This window comes from Styela clava, chromosome 1, assembly GCF_964204865.1.
Source record: "Styela clava chromosome 1, kaStyClav1.hap1.2, whole genome shotgun sequence".
NCBI lineage: Eukaryota > Metazoa > Chordata > Ascidiacea > Stolidobranchia > Styelidae > Styela > Styela clava.
The window spans coordinates 27,221,787-27,246,791 of record NC_135250.1 but is presented as its reverse complement, the minus strand read 5'-3'; the positions used below and the strand labels follow the sequence as shown (position 1 = coordinate 27,246,791).

General features: G+C 35.1%; 1 protein-coding gene across 3 annotated transcripts; it reads left to right on the top strand.

Annotated features, from left to right (window-relative positions):
• The first annotated feature begins 7,018 nt into the window (after window positions 1–7,018).
• Window positions 7,019–22,826, top strand: LOC120334857 (uncharacterized). 3 transcript variants are annotated; one of them, XM_039402371.2, is made up of 10 exons: window positions 7,019–7,147; window positions 7,921–8,047; window positions 8,786–8,993; window positions 9,864–10,096; window positions 12,444–12,618; window positions 13,114–13,338; window positions 17,267–17,492; window positions 17,979–18,169; window positions 18,640–18,685; window positions 19,400–22,826. In XM_039402371.2, the coding sequence occupies exons 1-10, from the start codon at window positions 7,098–7,100 to the stop codon at window positions 19,455–19,457; spliced, it is 1,539 nt and encodes a 512-aa protein (XP_039258305.2). In that variant the 5' UTR covers window positions 7,019–7,097; the 3' UTR covers window positions 19,458–22,826. The 3 variants fall into 3 exon arrangements, with proteins under 3 accessions (XP_039258305.2, XP_039258306.2, XP_039258304.2); XM_039402372.2 differs by lacking the exon at window positions 7,019–7,147 and adding an exon at window positions 7,256–7,451 and having other exon boundaries at window positions 13,114–13,302; XM_039402370.2 differs by lacking the exon at window positions 7,019–7,147 and adding an exon at window positions 7,256–7,451.
• Window positions 22,827–25,005: the final 2,179 nt, after the last annotated feature.

The window sequence follows — 25,005 nt, the reverse complement described above, 5'->3', positions numbered from 1 at the left end:
TTCAGGGGGGTTAATTAATAGTATCCCTGCCCACGCAATTCGAGAAAAGAAAAGCTATTCTGCAAAACTTAACTTTCTTAGCATCGCAGGTTACACATCTCAGGTTCGACATCTATGCCCACCACTTTACAAAGTGTTTAATTAATAATTTGCGTAGGCAAAATCGAACTGGAAAACCTTCCAATCCTTTCAAAAATGGGAGTACCTCATGGATATTGAGTAGCTGTTTTTACTTGGTCGGAGAATAAGTGTATAAGTGCCTTGTAAAAACAGGAAATAAAACTTTGCCAAAATTGGAGTTATAAATCCGGCCCCTGGTAGATAGTATAATTTTGTGGTGTAATTTATTAGCAATAAGTGGATGCTAGCAATGCTTTGGTGCTATTGTTTGTTTTTAATAGTCCTTGTCGTAACTCAATTGTATTTGTTTGAAATAAAATTCGCTAAATATCACATATGGGGTCATACATGTTAATAAGTTTTGTTCAAATTTATTATTACATTGTTTGCGTCATAATCAACAAGGAAGCGTGCGCCACTATAATAGACAGCCCGCTGCGACGCGGAAAAATTGAGGGCACCTCTGCTCATTAACTTACTTTTTGTTAAAAAGTTACGCCGATGAAAAGATAAAATTTATGGCTTGCTGGACGTGAATAAATAATAATTGGCTCCTGCCGGCTCTCTAGTGTGTTGTAAAACAAAAGGAAACAATAATAATTTTGAGAACAATCGGATTCTATAACCGTAAACAATGAAGAATATCAACTTTCCCGCGTACCGGTGTGGACGCCTTCGAAGAGGTATCGCCAGGAAAGCTTTATTTTATTAGAGGGAAGGTATACATGCTGTAGGAAATATATCGATCAGTATATCCTGAATATGGAATGGAATAGCGTAATAAAGTTAAAATCAACATAGCGCAATTTGATCTCATCTTAAACCGTATTACGTTCTAGGTTAAAGCAATCATGATTTCGTTAATTTTTTTTGTTTTTAATGTTTAATGTAAATTTCCAGCACAAATGGATTTAACGAGGAATAAGCCCTAAATATGTAGGCTAATATATATGGTATATTTTAATATGTGGAATGAGTATTTTTTGAGGAATTTAAGAGAATGTGAAAGGATATTTCATTAAACCTGAACCCTAACCTAGTACAGAATTCAGGTTAACAAGGCTAACTGAATTCAGGTTGTGCGCATACTTCAGGAGGTCCGAATTATGTCTAGTAAAATCCAATGTCTACGAACTTGGACATATAACCCCAAATTTCATCTATCTAGAAACTGCGAACAAGCAAAATAATTGTACATTGCGCAATGAAGAATATCCAAACCAAGCGTAAGCTTTTTCAATAAAAAAGCGAAATGACAGTTTATATGATATATAGCTTACAGCCATTGTTATAGCAAAATAAATTGAGTCAGTAACGACATGCCCTTTTGAGAAAATCTTCAATTTTCACTTTTAGTATTTCCAACTGTGATATCTTGATAAAGCATGTTGTTAGAGAGTGCTTCATATAATAATCAAGCTCGGACATGCATGCGATAGATAAAAACTCACGGGAGTTGAAGTAAAGTACATTTTTGAGTCCTGAGTAAACATTCGTTCTAACGCGTACTTTTAACTGAATAATGTCCGGCGTTCTATGTAAACAAATACTACGAATATTCAACAGTTGATTTTTTAAATCGGTGAAGGCGGGAATACAGGTTTTCGAACAGGAGGCTATGCTGCGTTTTTATTTAGCAGTTTCAAATATGAAGTGGATGTTCAAGTTTAGGTATTAGTAGCATATATACAGTTATCTTGCTATTTTCACGTTGTGTATTTGAGATTACATACTCGCAAAATTGTAGAGTAAATTTATCGAAGGAAGATTTGAGAGTTTAGCTTCCACATTTTATGAAAAAGCTATCATAGTCATTTCTCTATTTGAAGTTTGAGCCTCAATGCTGCCAAACTGTGATTGTCTTATTGCAGTATGGGATGAACGAATAGGGTCAGCTTAGAGTATAATATTACAACTGGGCCTGATTCTCAATGGGTAGTCTCATAAATCTGCATTTTTGTAAGATTGGAGTGAAAGTATAGAACTGTAGGTATAGGGACGGCGAACGTGCTTGCAGCATTGAGATATGTTTGGATTTTGGAATCGAAATCTTATTAGATGTATATGAGAAAACATTTGGTATTTTTGCTTGCCTTCTGGTTCGTAACTGAAGTCCTGTTTCATAATGTATAACGCAACCATACTTGTACCGAAAGTGTAAAGTGTAATTTTCACGTATGCTGGTGTGTGCAAAAAGATTATTTTCAGCATCAAATTACGCAAGAATAAAATATTTTGTACCCATCAACTCAAAGTGCATTGAGGAGTGTGTTCAAAATTAATATCAAATACTAAAATCCCGCTCATCTCTGGCGGAAAGACATGGTTCTGATATTTCAAAAGTGTAAATTTTCAACTTTGCCGATGTATGCAAAAAGATTATTTTCAATAATAGATCACACATGTCTTCGAGAAATGCCAAGTTTAAGAATGTTGTTAAACCAACGGCAAAATTTGATAGTTGTTATGACAAGAAAAACATTTAGGAATATCCGCGCCATGCATGAATGAAAAGAGCCGGACTCATCATTAGTCAGATACTATTCATGGCCATCGATTGTGAGTGCCCACGCCGCTTCGTGCATCAATCCTTCATACATGATCAAATATAAATGGATAATCTCTCGATTTTGAGAATTTACATCGACGACAGACAAGATACGTTTGCAGCGGTTTAAAGTCATAAAAAATCGATGATGTTCAATTCTATTATCTTTCTTATAATTCTACTCGGAACCGTTTCTGTGTCATACTTGATAAGCCGCAAAATTATAGCGCTATCGATCGTGAAGTATATTTGTCAAATGATTACCTCCTGTGTGGAATCCGTATGGAGTGTCCCAGTTGTGACTAGGTTAACAGTTTTCGGTGGTAAGCAAGGTAGGCGAATAGTTTAGAATAGAGAAGCAGAAATATGATCGAAAATATATACTGTACATATGTGTAATCCGAAATTCGTTGGGGAAAGTTGCCAGTTACCTATTGTAACTAATTCAGCTGCTGTGAATCGGTACATTTCAAACTGCCTGACCGCATGATAGTCATTCCAGCAGATTAGTTGATATTCACTGATAAGGAGGTGGGTCGAAAAAATAATAAAACCCTATGTTTATAGATCATAACTATAACTCAATTTAGTTTTGGTACGATTTCTGTTATTGCACTAGCGCCAATTTTCTAATTTATGTTTTTTGTTTCTATTAATCTTCAAAAAAAAAAAAAAATAAGGACCATTCAGGACACGGGTCAATCACAAGTTGCAAGCATACGGATTTCAGCATAATGGGCTTCAAAATTAGAATTTGAGTAAATTTCAAGCATGTATGGCCTTTGAAAGCATATGATTATAAAGTAAGTCAAGTCATAGGTCATGACTCATGACATAAGCCCAATTGTTATTACAGTGAGTAAGCGAAATCTAATAGAACCCAACCTAATTAACAGTGGTTTTGATCGGAAGAAGATAGACACCAACATGTACGGCCTTACTTTCTAATATAGCGGAGCCAATTTAAGTCACAATAAACACTGTTTGAAACGCGATCGGTTACTAACAAAAGCGGAATCTTTCGTTTTGTTATGAAAGGCGGCGTTTCAACGATCAACTTACATTCAGCTATTTCAGCCTTTGTAGCAATTTGCCACAGGGTCGAGATGTGGTGGCTCGATATATGTTTTGGATACTGTAAATACCGTAGATTAAGCGTTAAGGTAATATATCAGTAGCATAGGCCATTCATGAATGTATTTATGTTAAAAGTTTAAACGAAGACCATAGCAGACCGACTTGAAACGATCCCACTTCATTCAAACTAGGAGAGGTTATGTTTGATATTGTTTCGTCATAGACCCCGGACGACCTTGAGGAATATTATTATTGTTTTTCGATGAATATGGAATTATACTTTTGATCGACAAGGGCAGAGGAAGGACTAGTTCTTTCTCCTTGAGAAATTATATTCTTATTTACTGCCTTGTCGAAATCCCTGCTATTTCACTGCGGGGATAAGAGCAAGGGGCTAGCTACATAATTGCTCAGGCGTAAGTTGTAGGCGCAGTATGAAGTTGATAGGATTCAACAATATTATTTGGGCTAATTTGGCTTTTTTAGCGTTTTAAAATTACTCAACATATTACAAAAGCAAATTGATATTGATCCGCGATTGTTATATATGTATTCAAAGTTATATAATTAATCCAAGTTGTCGCATGATTGCCAACAGGTATATTCATGTCACGGATAAATAAAGCACAACCGGTGTAAAGCAAAAAGATGTAATTTGCCAACGTTCGAATTTCTATCTAGAAAAACTTCATCCGGGAGTGATACGGAAAGTTTCAATTGGAAGTTTCTCGGTATAGAAATTCGAAACGTTGAAAAATTACATCGTTTTTCTTTACCCCGGCTGTGTTTTATTTATCCTTGACATTTATCCAAGATGCCGAGACATATACATATGGTACTAGGCAACCAGGGTAGTTCTTATTGAACTGCGATCCTTCCTCATTGCTCGCTCACTGCTTCGAATCCTTATGTGACAGGGGTGCGAGATAGTGTAAGAGTTATACAGAAGCATAACATAATCTCTTTCGACGATATAAATGTACTTTCTATGTTATGAAATAAAATGATGCCACAAAAACTCCTCACGGGCCTCATTTCTATTAATTTAAATATTTCTCCCATCGGGCACACGTGGTCCAATCCGGCTGATCAATTTGTTCAACTACGAAAAACATTCCAGTAATAATCCATCAAGCACGTTTAGGACAAAACGGATTTCGAGTGCGAGAACAATACGTAACATGTACTTAGTCGAGTGAAGTGGAAGCCGGTTAATGAATAGATACCGGTAAAATTTCGGCAATGCGTGGACTGGTACCTAGATGAAAAGTTTGACATATTCACGTAAAGTATAGATGATTTTCTAGATAAGCCCGCATTCGATTATTTCTAAATTTCAGCATTACAACAGAAAGGTATGAAGTTATTGATAAATTGGAATTTAGACAATATTGTGAGCTGGTATCTAGACAAAAATAAGTACTCCCGTAGTATGTGTACCAGGTTATGCTTAGGCCATAATTTTATTCCGATTTATTATAACAGAAAACTTGTGAAGTAACTTGTGTATGGTAATGAAGTAACGTTTTAATGTTACGAGGTGTTGTGTACATAAAAAGACATGGCATTGCTGAGGAATCACTTAACAAGCGCGTGCGTCCTGTAGTTTGTCAATTATAATTTATAGTTTGGTATGAGCAAGTGGTAGGTGTTAAGTTTTAAGATTATGAATCGGTGGTTCCCAACCTTTTATGGCGCGTGGCCCTCTTCCGGAGACTTTTTAGCACTCATGGCCCCCTCGGTTATTTTTTAGTTGTATTTATGGTGTTATTTTAATTGGTGGATCCTAAATTTCAGTATGCTCAAACAATTCATGCTCAAAGTGAAAACACCCTGTGAAATAACCTTTAATAATCTAGCAGCAATAAAACTATGAAGAACGGGTTTTCTTGCGAAGGGAAAAATGTGAAATCAGTTGTCTAGATATAAGTTTTGGCTTATATCATTCCGACGGATAGCGTTTGATCAATTATAATGTTTGACATTAGCCAGAGATATTTCGAAGTTATATGATTATAAAGCAAAAGTACGACAATGCGACGAGCTGACTGATACCTTGACAAAAATATTGGCTCATTTGAGTTCTATTGACGGACAGTGCCGGCTATAAAACATGGCCGCGTTGTATTTATGATAAAGTCTGGCGTTGTAACAAAAAATATGTAAAGTTATATGCTAATAAAATGATGTCTTTAATGCCACGAGCTGGTCTCCGTAGGCAAAAGGGTTTGGCCTGTGAATGTAAAACTAATGTATTGTGTCGGCTGCAAGACCAGGTCAAATTGAATTTAATTGTAGAGCATGGCTCTATAACAGGAATGGTGTGAAGTTATACGCAAATATAGTATTTCTATGTTTCAAGTTATATGAATATAAAATTAAATTTCGACATTGCCACAAGCTCCTAACTAGTCAAAATCTCATTGATATAACTGGTTTGGAAAGTGAAAGTATAAAGTAAAGATAGAGGCTACGTAAGTTATTTATTCAATTTGCAATTAAACGTAGATCAGTAGTTGAATGAGGGGATAGTTCAAATTTACATTGGTTACAAATATATGAGGCCATAAAATTAGTTTCCGAATATCGCAGGCTATTTATCGATCGTGCTGCTCTGCCTATAATACCGGCCATAATCGAGCAGGAAGGATAGATATACGACCAGAATCGCCATTTGAATCACCTCCTTCGTAGCGAGCCACAATCAATAGTGGAATTCAGGGGGTTCTTGGAATGTCACGATAGTCAGGACAACCTCTTCTTGTTTTTTATGTCTTTAAGTTTTACAAATAACGCGTTTCAAGCAATATTTTGGATCATCTTTATGTCTCAGCAATAAGCTAGCTGCTATTCGTCCACCACAAGGTATATGAGTTCGCCGTGATTTATAAAACAAGGGAACCCGTTCTTATCATAATAGACACAAAAGTGAACCCGTTTATAACAAATTAAACCACTATCCACAATAGCGCAGAAGGCACTAACAAAATATATTTTGTCATTGAATGGATAATTTATCCCAATATTGTTGTATAATATTGAGGTTCGCGATGCACCGGTAACGGTGTTCAAATTAAGAGTTGACTTATATAAAACCTAAACTGTTTTCCCTTCCGTCGAAATATTTTCATATTTGCTAAATTTGGGATGATTGCAATCTACAGAAATTTCATTTCTCGAAGGTGTTAACATAACGAATCAGGTTTATCAGAAATCCGATCAAAGTCACCAATATTTCCCAGAGATAAATTGAAAATCCTCTTATTTCATTACAGCATAGATAATATAATCAACGTATAAGCCTTCACGGCTGTTTTTAACTCTAATCTCTGTTTCATCAATACCGGTTCTTATGAGTCTACGGGAACAATTAGAGGAATTGGAGCATTTGAATGATACGAAGTAGGTTTATAAATTTAATCAATAATTTTTGCGCCAATTTTTCCGATTTTCTATTCGTCGTTCTCACGAATTCACTTTACACAAAGAAGCATATGAAAGAGCTGCTGGTGTAAGATTTGAACCGACCGAAAAGGTTATTTGTTTCTTCAAATGAAATTGTGATTGATTTTTTTCGAACTACTCAATGTCCTAATTTCATCCGAATTGAGGGGCAAAGCTGAATCTGGAAACTTACTACTGATATTGGAATGTTTTTGGTATATGTTGGTAGTGATGTCTGCCGCTCCTATTATCAAATGTCAAAGTAAGTAGCGTGCTCATATGAGATTTTTATGAATATGAGAATAGAGCGCGTTCATTTAACATTTATCCACCCTAAGATTCACTTCTTTATTAACCCTTTTGTCCAGAAGCCTGTTTCAAACCAAGAATATTTTCATTTGAAGTCACAACGGTTCAAAACTTGAGTCATTCTGCTATGACGAATAATGTCCCAATAGTGTTTTATTTGCCTTAAGATTGTGATTACTCCAAACTATCATCCACATGCCAAATGTTGCCTATGTATAACCTTGTTTGGGGTGAAGATACATAAATGCTTTTTCAAAAAAGTCTGTCAAGCGACAATTCGTTATATATAATAAGAAATGAACACAAATGCATGCGTGTTTAGGTTCCATTAATTTAAAAATTCTAAAATTACGAAGCTTTTTAAAAACATTTCTCAGCTTTGTGAAGATTGGAAAAACTAAAATTGTACTTTTCTACACCAGGTCACGTCAGCTTGCACGTGCAGAGTCAGAGATAGACTCGTTGCGTCAAAGCAGCGATTCAATGAGAAGGGGATACGAAAGGGAAGTTGCTGAAATGAAAATTGAGAACAGCGTCATGAAGGACAAAGTACGTTATAATCAATTACAATAAGCCTCAGGCATAGGATGTGCAATCGGAGTTCGGTATGTTTTCCAGAGTTGGAGCCGGAATTTAGAACTCTCCGGAGTCAGAGTTTAAGTTCTGAATTCCCTGCATTAAGGAGTCGAATTTGAAATTTCATTCGTTCAATAAGCTTACAACAAAGTTTTTGTTATCAAAATTTTAATTTAAGACTTGATTTCAAGTCTTCACGATTTTGCATCTCTACCTTGGGCCTTGAGTCTGTGAGAAAAAGCTTTGTGTCTTTTTCATTTCACTCCATGTTTAGGACAGTAACCTTTCCGGTTCTGCATTGTCTGCCCATTAAGTATAACCTGGAATACGAACACAGTTGAGTGTGGCCTTTCCCGCTGGGCCATCTCGCCCACCTTAACACATTTCATCTTCAACGCATTATTGCACGTTCGAGGCCCCCTAATGTTCTGTCAGTAGAGTCCATTCGAATGCGAGAGTCTATTCTATATTATTATATGTATATCGTTTAGATATAATAAAATACCTATTAGGTTTGCTACTATCAGTAAACTTGGTGGACCTAAGATCATTTTGTTATATTTATATCCATTGTTTACACCGTTCAGACAATAAGAGACGATTAAACTCTTGTACAGGGGTTCCTTGGTCCTCTGGATTGTTTCATCGGGGTTTCGCTCCATCGAAAAGGTTAAAAGCACTAGTCTAAGTTGTAATCTATTTTCTTGTTAGATGGAAAGATTGAACGAATTGTCGGCGGAGAACCTTATGCTGGCGTCTGACGCCGCAGATTTGCAAGGCGAGCTGTGTGAGCTGAGAGAAGAGGCGAGAGATTTACGGAATCGTTGTCATGAGCTTACTGAAGATAATAGAGGCCTAAAAATGGAAGTTCGAGATCTCAGACGACATATTGATGCCATTTCGAAAAACCGAAATGTCGGTGAGTCAACATTAAAATACTAACTTATTATAATATGTAAATGAACGGGAAGACACTTTGGCTAAATTAGTGACCATCGTTGCTAAACAGTAGTCAAAGTTTAAACAGTAGATGAAGACTTATAGGGATCCTAGTTTTTTATTCATGTACAGGGTGTCCATAAAGTCCTCTCACGGTTTCAATTTTTGTTATAAAGTCAGTTCTCGATATATCTTAACCAGGTTTTTTGTTTTAAATCAGTAATTGTTCAGATATTTTTACGTCATTTAATACATCTGTGAGGGCCAAAACAATATATGGTATCAATAAATTGCCTTTATAATTTTAAAAAATTTGCAGACTTCATTGACACCCTATATATGAAATGAGGTTGTAAAAAATTTCCTATTAGCCATTTACCTTGTATAACGATTTTCCTAAATCAGACGATTGAACTTTTTTTTATAATGCGTTTTCACACGTTCACTCGAATAAAGCGGGAATCTTCCTAGTTTCCCATAATCGATCAAAATAATTATACCCAGGGGAGTTAGCGGTCATTTAATTTGATAAATGTAATAAATTTAATCTTTAACTTGATACACCAACATAGTTGAGCTCTAACAACTAAGCCATTGTCGTCACACCATGTAGCTCATACATATTAGAGAACCTTGCCAAAGTATCTTTCATTCTTTAAATATATGAGACGGTCTTGACTTTGGGGAGACGAAACATTACAGAAATATAGTATATACTCCCGAATCCCTCAGAACAGCCAAAATTCACTGGATTTTTTTTGAAATTCGGGCTAAAACTAAACATTAAATAATGTTCAGAAGTGTATTTTGATACTTTCACTTTAAATACATATTTTCGTTTTTGTCACAGACCCAAGGCAAGAACTTATTGAAAAGATCGACTATTACCAATCCGAACACGACAGATTGCTAGAAGAGATTCGTTCATTGAAGCAGAGACTTGGTGACGTCACTCCTCGGAGTCCAAGAGCTCGTAGTCCTTGCTTGAGAAGTTCTAGTCCGCAAAGATCTTCGAGTCCACATAGATCGTGCAGCCCTAGACGAAGTTCACCGTCAAGATCTCAGCATTCTTCTTCGTCGAAGGTGGGTTGCCATATTTTATTAGTCAAGTCAATTTTTAGAACATATCTAGCAGCGACCAGAAAGCGTGGACAATGGAAATGCCTCGTAATATTCATGAGAGAAATGTTTTAAATCGTCATGGTTTTAGTATCTCGTTTCACATGCATTTATTTTGTTTGGCAATTAAAAATATTATTGAAAATGTAATAATTCACCTATATTTGCTTAGTAGACGACATTACAATCGCAGAAGACAGGCAATGGCACAAATTTATAATCGCAGTTTGACAATGACTCGTATAGTAAAATTCTCTATGAGCAAGACTTTAAGCAAGGCTCTTACTTGTTCTTCAGTTTTGCGTGTGAAATAATCGTAATTATTTCGATTTAATATAACTAAATGTCGAGGGAAATTTGTATTGTACCAACTACCAACCGCTATTCCACTTTTCGTCTTTAATGCAATCTTTAAATACTTTGTCAATATCTAGTTTTGACATCGATTGGGCTTATGGATGGCAAAAAAAAATTCCTGTGAGTAAGAATAGATAGATTCAACAATTTTGTCGATATGTTTCAGCTATATATTTGCATTGTGGTTATAATAAGCTATGAAACAAATGTCAATAGTATGCCACGCTCAAGTGCTAAGGAAGGCTGATTAAAATTGGTTCTCCAATATTCGTCAGAAAAAGTATTGTTAACTGTATAAGATTGTTTGACATTTTTGTTCTGCTGTTCGTCCCAGAATGATATTGCTAACTATGCAAAGCGTTTTAAATGCAGCGCTGTCACTAATAATATTCTTCAGTCAATATTATGTCCTGTAGTGCCGACGCTAAATGGTTATGAAACGACTTAGTAAACTAATAAACTAATAAATCTTGAGCCAACGCGATGTTTGGCGGTTTTATTCGCTCAAGTAAAACATGAAACTTGTGTCCGAGGCCACATCTCAGGTGACTGCGATATGTTTGTTATTTTCATCAATCATGGTAAAATGTTTTTAAATTTTTACAGAATATCTCAACAAATAATTTTTTGTTTAATATTATTTTATTTACATATCAAAATGAAGATGTCAATTTTAGTAGTTATCGATGCTAATGAAACTCTGACTTTTTGCTTTCTCACCTACTTGTGTCTTGAAAATTAACGTCAAATTTTGTAATGCTTCTTTATACATGTCGCATTTAACACTCATGCCATAGCATATTTGAATAGTGGATCATGCTTTTATATTTAAAAATGATATACCCCACTGCAAGTGGCCCCCATTTGTGAGATGAATCCCTCTTTCCTATACTATTCCAACATGCTCACTTTTATTAATTAAGTCGCAAATAAAAACCGCAGCTAAAACTGCAGACACTAAAAATAGTTTGCTGATAATATGTTCTTGCTATGTATAAATTGTCGCAATCGAAGTAATTTATGTTAAGCTCGGTCGCAAATTGGGATAGTTGCTCTAACGTTATTAGGAAAGGAAAGAATGACATCGAATATAGGGGTAAAGGGCAAACTATCTTTTAGTTTAAATAGATTTTAAAACATTCTATTTGAGCACAAAAGTCGGCGTCCGCAAATGTTTGTATAATTCCAAAATGTAAATAGAAGCGACGCTTCAATTACGACATTCTGAATCATATGTATTCCCATCATTATTTGATGTGAAATAAGCCCCCTATAAATCATTTGTATAGATAAGTGAAATAACTAGTTTCTTTAAGTAATTCAAAAGAAGAAATTTATTATTTGAGAAAAATTTACACGGCCAGGTAAAACGCATTAAATGTGGTTTCAATCTCGATGTCCAAAGAAATCTAAGTTCTAGGTTGTCAATTTAATATCAATAAGCTACGTAGAGCACATAAAACCTTTAAAATGAAGAGGATATTGTGTCACGGGTTTTCGTCCCCTCTATCTTCGACGAGCAATCTAATTCGCTAATATCAGCAGTTTACAATGTTCAATTTACGACTATATTCCAACTAAAAAACTGATTTTATAGGCAAGGGTGCAAAAAGACAACCTTGTGCCATCTGCCACACCCCGAGGTCCCCAGTAGAACAATCATCACTAGTTTCTCTATGTATTTATATGAAAAATTCGTATTTGAAAAAATGTTCAGACGATCACATAGCACATAAAAATAGTTTTTTCTGTCTTATGTCCAACAAAATTCATTTCTGAATTGTCTTATAGATTTTTTTTCGACTAAGTGGAGCAAATACCCAATTGAAACTTTTATATTCGGCAATATTTAATATACCTGGCATAATTCTTATATGCTCGTAAAACCTGTGAATTTCTGATTTGTTTTGATATTGTGACAGTGAAAATTTATTTTCCGAATTTTAATTTTCAGGGTGTCCGTTTTTCCGATACACAACCAGAGAGAACCGCGGCAGGAGATGCACTCGCGGCAGTAACGGCTACTATGCATGCAGCAGAACGTGTGATGAGAGACAAGAACATGTCGCCATCGGTTGCGCTTAATCTGAGAGATTTAACTATGGACAGATATCAAAAGCATATGGAAGGTATGAGTTGATTTTTTTCACTGTTTTTGCCCGTTTTGCAAGATTTTTGGTGGTTTATGACGTCTTTTTACGGCTTTTCGCTGTTTTTGTAAGATGTTTCACGGTATTTGCACGTTTTGCAGGGTTTTTGGTGGATTTCAAGTTTTCCTGTGTTTTTGCAAGGTTTTTGGTGGTTTGTCATGGTACCCTGCGCTGTAAACTAATAAAAGTAAATTTCTTGCAAGATTTTCAAAGTTGATTATAGCCTTGTTTTCCGACAATTGTAGGTATTTTGAATGGCAACTTAAAAAAAATATATTAACATGAAATATACTTTGAACATACAGGTGTCAAGTATAAACGTTATATAACATGCATTCGCCTTACTATCTGATATTCGTAGCTCATTATTCAGACTATACAATTTCGAAAAAGGGGGCGCATCACTGCTACATAGGCTTTGCTTACAGTAATTTTTGTTCTTCTAACAACTTGATTTTCTTCCTATTAATTCAGGAGAATCTCCTCGTTCATTGGACAGCGACAGCACTGAATTTCTTCTGAAGCCAAGCTGTTCTGAAAACGGATCTAAGAATATAACGTCATCATCATGTGCACGTCAGTTAATGGTTGATGACGAAGACGATGACGTAGAATTCAACGAATCAAGCAAGCCAAGAATAGTGAATGGAACGACTCGATCGAGTGAGATTGATATTCTTAATTGGCTCAAGAAACACGGTAGAATTTATATTCACAGTTTTCGGTGTGGCATGTCGTCCTGTGTCGTCGTGGAATCTGCGTTATTTAATGGTTGGTTCTTCCAACAATGGCTGGAGTGGTGTTAACTTATACAGGGTAAATCTAAAAACGAAAACCCATAAATTATCTTAATTACTTCTACAAAGATGAGAAAAATTTAATCAACACCCGAACTCCTGTTTGTGTATCTTTGTACCCAAAAGTAATCCAGGACTCTTTAAACTCTTTTTCTAGAATATGTTACAAATAACCGTGGTTCTGTAATTTGAGGTCACCATGTATGGAAGCTGACGCTTTTCGCATGCTTTGTCACTCAACTTTGAGAGAAGGAGAGAATTTATTTATTTTTCGCCTAACCACAAAACACACAAAATATACAAGATAGCAAAATAAGAAAATTAAGTTTCCGGTAGATGACTTGGTGGTAACGATACGACCTTTTACAGTCATCTGAGTCAGTTACCATCACTTGGCTACTCGCGATTCCTGGTTTGGGCACTTGCTGATAACTGCAGGTATTTCTGAGTTGAATGACTTATAAACCAAAGCCATTTACGTTAAATATTCAATGGGGTTCTATGTTTTTTTCAAAAAGTAGAGATGAATTTGATTCCAAAGATTGCGCACCGTCCCGACTCGGATGACCCGTGATGCAGGGTGTATTTGAAATGACACTACAGAAGTATGTGTACCAATATGGAGGTAACTAATTTTGTTCACCTATTCAACATCAAGTTTTGTAATGGAACTGAAGCCTATGGGTCGGAGGTACATTCACTAAGCTAACACAGACAGTCCCCGAACTCGTAAGAGAACTAAAATAAGTAAAATCGTAATGAAATTATGGCCTAACCCTAACCTGGTACACACACTACACGGCGCTCCGGAAGTATTCGTACCAAGAAGACGCACAACCTTAAGAACCCTAACTTGTTACACATACTATGTTCAGGTCGATATGGTGCGAATACTTCGGGAGCACCCACTACGGGAGTACCCACTATTGAGTGGACGGTTATGGCATGGGGATACCCTTTTAGAGATATATAGTTCAAAGTTGACTAATCTAATCGATCACGTAGGATAGTCGTACGTGTATATTATAAAATTTGTTTAAATAAAATCACCCAAGTCCAAAAAAATCTGAAAGTTCAACCACAGTTTGGCTTTATGTCGTGAGTAATAAAATTCAATACAAGCTTCAATTATACCAACAGAAATACGATCATTATCGCACGATATTTAATATAACAATTGTCCGCTAATCCCGCTAGCAGTCGAAGGTCGACTATTTTAAACACGAAACGCTTTGTTCGCTCGAATGTCAAACTTGAAACGTTTCTGTCAACATACCAAACGATAGAATTTGACTATTTATTTTGGAATCGTGGTGATTGGCAATACGGTTTGTATTCGATTCTTTTGTGGAGCAATAGCTCTTTCAATGTTTGCGTTGGCACTTACCTAGTATTTCTCGTGACCCACTTATCTAGTATTTCGTTGCTTATATGTTTTACACAAACACATCGAAAAAACAATTAATCAAATCTGAAATGTAGTTTCAAATGGCATTTTTTAGTTGTTGGTTCGTTCGCCTCAGCTCGTTTTTAAAGATTTGTGTCTATCGTACGTTGTTCGTGCTTTCAATCACACATATCAGCGTGCAAAATTGTAGTTTCATTTGGTATATATACTTATATATTATAAAGCTTAAACTAGATGGTACTAAAGATAGCAAACACACTAAACCAGTTTCACAGTTTATGAAACAATCTAATGAAACCGGCTTTAATGATAATTTATATTCGACGACGAACAGAACCATGATCGGCATTGCATTTCGAATAACGATCACAGATAAATGGTTTCATGATTAATCAGACACAAATTTCACGCGCAGGACTTATATCGGCGTGGGGTGGATATAAAAAATATTATATTCGATAATATAATTTCGGCGCTGTCACCTTATTCTTCTAATATGAATCGTGTTAGGTTATGAGCTACTGCACTTTGAGAGGACAGGTCCCTTTCCAGTTCAACATTACCTACTAAATTTATTACAACCTGAATGAATTCGTCGTGGGCATCAGATTTGGAGCCGATGACAACATAGCCAAGTCCAACGCTTTAACCGCAAGGCTGGCGGTTTCCAATTGGGGCCCGGGGTCCACCAAGTTGAAACAGTTGAGGGGGGTCACAATGCTAGATGCAAAACTGATTTTACTTTTCCCTTTACACGAAAAATCCTCGTTCTTCCTAGTTTCATTGCTTTATGATTTCTTTTACGGGATGTTTTCACTTTGTTGAGCATGAATTGTTCGAACATAATGGAATTTGTAATCTACGAATTAAGATAACACTATAAATACAACTGGAATTATAACGAATGGGCCATGAGTGCTTGCTAAAAGCTCCCATAAGGAGGCCACGAGCCTAAAAAGTTGGGAAAAACTGCGCTCGGCATTTTCGATAATTGTTGGTCATTATTATTTTTAAGCATCGACACCTTGAAAAAGTTTTTAGTGAATAAAACAATATATGACACGAAGCGTCTTGTTCAAATACAAATATTATAACAACGGCGTTCTATTTGTTGACTTTTCATTGTTCTCAAATTTGTCGGTTGAATCTGAATGAGATTTAAAGTCTTAACATAACATAGACGAATGATCCAAACGTCGTATTTGGAATTTTAAGTTTTGAAATGACCGAGAAATAATAACGAATTGTCAGATATTTTACTGATATTCAGAGGTAATTGTGGATTATGTTGGGTCGTGAATGTCCGGATATTTGCAAGATATTATTCTCATAAACTGAAGATTCAGGTTGTTTTCAAAATAGGAGCGCCATAAGTATCTGTAACTAACTGTACAAAGCCTTGTTTGGACAAATGTGTGAAAACGTCATTTAGAAAGAATCAGTTCGAGTCCAGGAGTTTGATTAACAGTAAAATGCGTGTAGTTTTGCTAGTTGTTTTACAATATTGGCAAGTCAAGCATGGATTATATTTGAACCTTTGAATAAATGAGTATATGCGCTTGAAATTGAATTGAATGATTAAAATAACTAACGCTTATTTCAAGGTGTTCAAATGCGAATTCAGATATGAATATTTTAAAATATGTAGGCCATTGCTAACGATGTTGAGCTTGAGTGGCCGTCAGTTCTTTAACTAACCGACGTCCACTCGCCAGAAATACGCATGCGAAATACGATGAGTTTTGCTCGACGTGACATTTTAATCTTTTTGCCTAATGTACTCTAAGAAATCGCGCAACCGAAAAGCTATACGTCTTACGTTTTTACCTACTTGAATACTAAATACGGTAAATTAAAAAAAAGTTTTTTTAAGCAATCAATCCAATATTTCCATTTTTGATTTATTGCTAATTTATCATCAAGTTAACGAACTGGTATTAGAAGAAGTAGAATTTGATATGTTGAAAGTTGGTTTCCTTTTTATACTTTTTATACATTGTGAAAACACCCCATATTAATTGGTTTTTCAACATATTAAATTCATTAAAAAATCGAAACATACGTTCAAGTCTCGCCCTTATATTGTCTTAATATAAGACACCAACCATGAGTGACAAGGAATACTATATAATTGTATGGTGTTGTTACGGCGTACGGGTCATTTCAGACTTGACGAATTAAATTTATGGACTATTCAAGGACATGCCGCAAAAACGACTGATATACACATATAGCTCATAGCATGTAATGTACCCAAAAATGTTCCAAAACTAGCGGCATTTAACGTTTTGAATTGTAAATACGTTCTCCTTTTCTATATTTCACTATTTGAAACGAAAAACTGTGCACTGGCGTTTTGTCGTATGTATAATTACAAACACGATACTCCGAACTTTCTTACAAAAGATCCTTTTTATTTCAGGTTCTCCAGGGCGATCTAGGGATTGTTCAAGAAGGTCTGGTGGCGGAAGAATCACTCCAACATCTCGTTCTAGATCAACATCCCCTCCTCTTGGTGCAGCCGGGTATCGATCCATCAGCCCTCGGACCAGAGCTCAAAGATCTGTCAGCCCCTGCAATAGAGGACAGAGATCCTGCAGTCCACGTAATATGTCGTCACAAACGAAGTCTTCTAAATGCTCAACTGAGTAAGTCATTTCATGCGCCTATCGACTTTCGGAATTCTTTATATGTAATACAATCTGAATTCATAATACATTTCGACGGCAGATATTTGGTTTATGCAAAAAATTGGTTGTATTTTTTATTCTTTGTACGAAGTGTATCGTCGTTAACAAGGCTCTGGGTAGGCATCCAGATAGTTTCTGAGTTCGAAATAATCGGCCTGGTTTGCCATATTTGTCCATATTTATTACAACCAGATTAAACAATAACTTGGGTATTTTGGTGCGATCATTTGGGAAAACCGGAATCTTTCTGTTTGATTATGGCATACTTTAGTCAATAAAACGAGGTTTAACATGTGATATGGATCAGCTTGCACATTCTTGAACTGGCAATACGACACCAAATTCCGGAATAACAGCTACATATATTCAGCTACACTTTTCTTTTTTCATTTCTGAAAAGGTCATCTCTTGCATTAAAACGCTTCATTTATCTACCAATTTCAGGTATCCTCCAGAAATCAGTCGGTCACTTCCAAGACGTGCATTTGCGCCAAGAAATCCATCCGATCTCAAGTTAGGATATGCAATTAAATTCACAAGGCCCGGTGGAAAAGTGAGTCGTGGCAACGTGAAATACGTCGGTCATCTACCGGGAAGATCGGAAGTATTTGTCGGAGTTGAATCAGATAATTTTGGTGAGCTATGTTTTATTTGATTGGAAAATATTATCATTGATAAATATTGAAGTCTTCTCAAAGCTGTAGAAGTTTTTAGACATCAGTACCTGTGATGAAAACCTCGATAAAAATCGAATATACTGGCGGGTGGTCCATTAGCGTTGATTGATTAAGTCTTCGTGTCATGACAATTAATGATCTTAATGATCTTTTCAAGCGGCTTGACCTCTTGAATGTTATTTCCATAGAAAAGTCTTACAAAACTTCATGAAAGACAGTTGAGTCAAAGTTTTTAATTCTGGTATTAAACGAAATTGCCTGGAAATAAATAGGGCGTGAGTGACTCTGTGAGAACCAATGGCACACCAGTGCAAAGCTTCTTCATATATATATAAATTACGTTATAGTCGTTGCCATTAGGCTCTCTGACTAGACACCTTCAAAACAAGCAATAATCCCATCAACTGATTTATTTTTATTTTTTACAGACGGGAAGCATTGTGGAACGTTTCAAGGCTCGAAGTATTTCAGTTGGTAAGTTCGTATATTCGTTATATATTACGAGCTACCTTTTTGGTATTTCCCGAATTGGGCGCTCCAGAAGTATGTGTGTCAATGTTGAGGTAACTAATTTTGTTCGCCTATATTACATCAACTTGTGTAAAAAGACTCAAACCTATGGGCAGGGGGTATATTTACTTGGCAAACACAGACAGTCCCCGAACTAGTAATCGAACTAAAAAAGGAAAATCTGAATGAAATTATGGCCAAACCCTAACCTGGTACATATACTACGAGAGTACCCCCAATTGTATCTCAGGATTTTCATCTTGAATTAGAATGGTACTAGCTCTTGCACGACACTTTGTGGTCTGCATTGTAGCGATGAAGTGAAATATTGGTATCGATAGCATCCGTTGATTTCTTTAGATTGAGGTCGCCCTCTTTCAAAACTTTATCGGAGATAAACTTTAGTTAACACTAAATAAACCCTCTCAATGTCCAAATTGCTAGTCAGCGCAAAAATGAAATGAATAATAATGGTGTTTTTTTGTCAAAATAAAGCGTCCAAGTTCATTCATCTGAAACGAATATTTGGTTACAGATAACTGGGTGAGAGGCCGCGGTTTGCCGTATCATTAAGCCGTTTCATTAGATTTCATTCTACCTGGGATAGGTATGATAGTCGTACCCTATGTATTTTGTATGTAATTTTATACCTATCATAATTGATATTTATTTTTGCAGCCCACCAAACAAAGGAATATTTGCTCCGTTCAGCAAGATTATAATGGCTTGGGAATAAATAGAATATATCACATCTATACAAACAAAAGAACGGAAAAAATACCGTGGAAATTAAAACATATCAAAGCTTAAATTATCTAAATACAATTCTATTATTTTTATATTATCCGAACTTCTTGATTGCGATTTCTTTTAAATATAGTGTGGCTGTAAATGGCTGTAGTATTTAATTATGGGTCATGATCCTTAAGTGATGGTATTATGATGTCATCGTTTTATGTCGTCATGCTTTATGACGCCACGTTTCTACTTTATATCTCTTACTTGAAATTCCTAATATGACAATAGTCCCAATCGCTCACTTAGAGCAGTATCCCACGGAATCGGAAACTCTATTAGCATACAGAAATTGAGGAATAGCATTTACGATTGTCACACAGTAAGTATTTGTAAATGTAGGTAATCCATAAGGATAATTAAGGATGATTTTTACTTTTATATTTTAGTAACTGAACTGAAGCTTTGTACATAGCCTTATATTACTAGTGTAGTGTTTAATTTCTATATTTTTTCGACACTGTAATTATTCCCAATATGAATACTAGTGTGGCTTAGGAAGTTAGTTCAGCTATCTTTTTATATGTTTATCTTATGATTTTTTTTTTACTTTCAAACTCAAATTCCAACCAGATAGCGCAAATAGCAAATAAGTTTTATATTTTAACTTAGCAACACCTGTTATTTTGATTTATATAATATAATATGTGAACGGATATATGGTAGAAAATAATAAATAACCGCGTACAGAATAATTTTGGTCAATTTTCAGATAGACTTTTAAATTAATATATAATTAGTGTTCAACAATTAAAACTTATAATTGCCACTTTGTGTATGAACAAATCTATTTTTGTCGAAGGAAGGACGCGTCGATTAAACGATCAAAAAGTAATGCTATTGGAAAAGATTTTGCGGTTTCCGAAAATTCTTCTCAAGAAGAATATATAAATGGTCATTGTTAGGGTTGCATTTTGCCGTGAAGTGATAAACTTTATTAACAGTAAACGTATTGTGTAGCTCACTTAAAATCAAACTTGCTATCAAATGGCAGCCCGTTCAATACACCTGCGTGGAGTCCATTCAAATGGCGATTGGGACCATGAAACTATTCCTACAAATATTCTAACTATGTGGAATATTTCTCATGGAAGGTGGAATCTTTCGAAGTAATAGTTTTCTGAATGGAATTTACTTAGTACTGTATTAATTAATAGACAAACTGTAGGATCGGTGGTCAATATACTTGTCTTCGTGAAAGTTATTAGGTGCTGGTGGCGTTGAAAATTCGGGAATGCCTCGTTATATTATCAGAATACTTATCTAGTTGGCACAATGTATGGTTAAATTTGTTCTCCCATCATAAATGTGAACTATTTGTATGAAGAAGCCTGACTTTAGTCAGATTGAACGTTACAGTATAAAATATATGATGGTGTGATGTAAGACTTTGAACAATTCAATATGTTTTATATCTGTTTGTAGACTAATTTGAAAGGATCTCCCTCACTGTTTTTGTAGCATTATATTCACCTTTTACATGTTTAATACACATTTAAATTAGATTTAATTTTAATTTTTCATAGTAATTTAAGTTTTGTAATTTAAATTCAAAAAATATACCCAATAAAAAAAAATTTTACTTTTTTTTTGTGTTTAAACCAATATTTTGATATCTTTTACCCATATCCCATATATTGTTGCAGTAAAACCAAATTTGCTTATGTCACAATTTATGGTTCTGAGAAAAAACGCAATTTTGTGTTATTTTTAAATCTGCACAGCCAAACCTGAAAATGGACATAATACTAAAGAATGTACATCTTTTGAACCCATGCCCTTAGTCCATATTGGCAGAAGCCTATTTATGAAAAATGTGAAATCAGCTAAACTTCAGTTTTACTGCAGCAATGTACACTTTCGAAATAACATAAAAAAAATTCTTTTCAACGAATTTTAAGACTACACTAAGCTTCCCATTTTTATTGTAATAAGTCCTGATGAATTTTTTTTCTCAATTTTTTTAAAAATCGTAATTATTTTTTATATCAATTCACGTAGATATAATTTGCGTTATTTACCTTTTCATTATGTGTTTTATTCCGAGTAGTAGTTTATAAATTCTAGCAACAAAATGCTCAACTATATAGTCCTTTGCGCCGGTAGAAGTGTTATGTTATCGTAGCTTCATTTATCACCAATAAGGCACGTTCTTATCTCCACTGTGACGCTTAAATTTATTAGAAATTTTGCGTTTTGTAGGCTCGACTTGAAAATAGCTTTGTTTTACTTCTAGCTCAGCTACTTCTTATCCCAATCCTCTTCGAAACTTGTAATATCTATGAAAGTATTCGATAAGCAAAACTTAGATTCCAATGACGGACAGAAATATTCAAATGCTAAGGTAACGTCAAAGACCTTTATCGAGTCGATTTAATTTTTTGATTTTAGGGTATTTTCGTAATAACTAAAAATAAGTAAAATATGATATTCATTTTGTACAGAACCCACGTCAAAATTTCCAGCTTAATGTTATATTCATCCAGCGAGACCTCGATTATAATGGCGAACAGAATTGCCAATATCGTCAAACACTTCATTGCGTCCTTTTTTTGAGGTTTTGAGTACTTTCGCAAAAATTTATCGAAAATGATATTGTTTTTTTAATTGTATTGATATCTTTTAATACCAATATTCCGGTATTATTATATTGGAAATATAGATTCTACAACCTGACATAGATATGAATACGTGTTTTTACGCATAAATGAGTGAAAACTATAATTTTTTTTTTGTAAAGAACCAATTTTTCATTTTATCCTCGATGGTAAAACATAGAGTAGTGAGTTCGAGACATGTGGATCATATTTGCCAAACTATTGTATATCCTACATATCGATGGAAACGTATTGTTAATAATTACAATACAGTACAGTATTATTTTATATGATAGACACCCTAGTAATGAAACTTAATTTCAAATTTCTATGTGTATTTAATTTTTATTTTATGCCCTGCTTTGATTCTGAATTAGTTTTTGTTGAAATATAAACTAACATGTGCTTGGCATGAAACCATATAGAAAGCTATTCTATAACGTATATTTTTATACCTTTTTAAATTCAATTTGGGTCTATAAACATTACAAAAACAATTTTGATATTAATATACACTCATGTTAGCATGTTTCTTGCTTTTCATGAAAGCTTTTGTGCCAAACTAGTTAACCGGTATCTTTTATATTATCAAGCGTATATCGTCATCAGATTTGATCGCACTGTTTTAAAGTTTTATTCTAATTTGACATTATGTATCGTTAGCCTATAATGACTCAAATAGCGTTTATAAAAATATATTTTCTATACATCAATGGCTGTAATCAATGCTGTGTGAACAGGAAAGGTTGTTTTATCCCAGTGTGACCAGCAGATAAGTTACTAAAATTTGTCCCAGATAGGTTTTTGCTGCTGTGGTTGTTGGATCAGAAGACCCAAGATTGGTCATTCATTGATACGGCAACTAACTCAAAGCAGCAAAAGCATCAGACATAACGGTCGGAGACGAGAGTAATAGATATATTTTCTCCTGTACATGTAATGGGTTATCGGAATCGCATGATAATAATAAAACGGATATTTACACAGTACCAGATACGGCAGAACAAATTAAATAAGTGTCCCATATAAACAAAAATATATATATATACAACATAAACACGAATACATCATGACGGTAATGTTGTTATATTTTTATCAATAATTTTAGAGGTCATAATTTTGCTCAAAACAGAATCTAAGTGGACTAAAGGGGTCTGCTACGCTCAACCGTCCTAAACAGACAGCTCAATCGCAATGAATCGACATCGCGGTTATGTCGTCAGAAAGACTGTTTTGCGAACTTGAATTTTACGCTGACAAATCGATGGATTAATCACGTTATAGGAAGTTTCACGAAACAGGCAGATGCGTTCGGATTTTTACGTGATTACAGAACTCTCCTTGCGTAAATTATAAGACTTGGGTAGCCTTTTTACAACATAACCAGAGCTCTATTCTCTGTAGACAGGTCAGCTTAATCGGTAGCAAAGCCCCGATTGGTAGGAAGCGTGGGACTTTGGGATAGACTTGCGGCATTTACTCAGTCACCAGGTGTTCGTACATTTGAACCCATGTGTATATCCGCGGGTTAAATCTATATGCGGGTGTTAAAACCCATGGGTTAGGGTTAGTATGGGTTCAAATATCCGCAAAACAAAAAAATTCTACATGTGCAATAGTATGCAGGTGCAATTTCGTGGGTTCAAATGTACGGAACTCAATTACCAATATGACGACTTAAATAATCATATGGCGTTGTCGAAAGTTTACTTTTGTTAAGACCAGGTATTTTAGTCTGCCATCACAACTAATGGTAATATTTCATTATAGTCTGAACTAATATAAAACTATTCTGGTGTAGTCTATATATGATATTTTGGCATCGCCCGGTCGATTTTCACTAACTCCAAAATAGAACATTTTGCGTCTATGCGAGTTTGTGTGTCAGACGTAAAAGTTTCTTTATTCAAATTTTAAAAGAATAAGATAGAATAGTTAGGCGGTCGATATTTAACCAAGTATAGTACAGTGATTCTTAACCTTCGCAAACCTGCCGAACATCTACGTTATTTTACAAGCTTTCATCAGACAGGCCAGCTCAAACGGGAAGAAATGTTGGACGTGTGGACAGGATAAGAATTTGAAATTTTTTTAATGGGCTAAATGCAGACTTATTCAAATGGCGAATGACGCCTACCATCCGGTCGTATGATTTAATCTGAAGTTCATTTTATAATGTTAAAGCCAGGTATTTTGGTCTTCCATTACAATTTTTGGTCATATTTCACTACAACCTAAGCTAAAATTGAACGAGAATTTGGCCTTGTCCAGCTGAGCAAATTTGTCCTCAATTTCAGGTCGCGATATTTACCCTATTCACCTTCTGAAACGCTGAAAAAATGAGCGTAAAAAGACATAAAACCAAATTATAGCGTACGAATGTGAACGCTCTCGTATTAAGTTACATCGGTGCGGATTTATAAAAGACAATTGGTCGACCTTTTGGTTCATACGGATATAATGGATATGTTAAATTACCGTTATTAGTACTTGTAAATGTCCTTAGCAAAAGCATAAAAGTGCCGCAGGCGAAAGGCTGCGTTAATGGAACCGCGTATCAAAGGGTGTTAGGTCCAAAAAATTCTTTATATGAAAGAATAGGATAGAACAGGGAGCGAGTCAACTTTTAGATTGGTGTAGTGGACTCCGACTCCACATGCTAGTATGTCTATATAGCGGTTATAGGTATATACTGAAAGAGAGAAAAAAGAGAGAAAAATCGACCCAAAAAATTAAAATCTCGAGATGAGGTAGTTGTACTTCACGTCCTTTTGGTGGCAATAAACTTTGATGACACCAACAAGTCGTATCGTTACCTCTCATTCATATACCAAAAGCATCTGTTAATTTATTTATATTTTATGTGTGTATACATATATTGCGTGTTACATT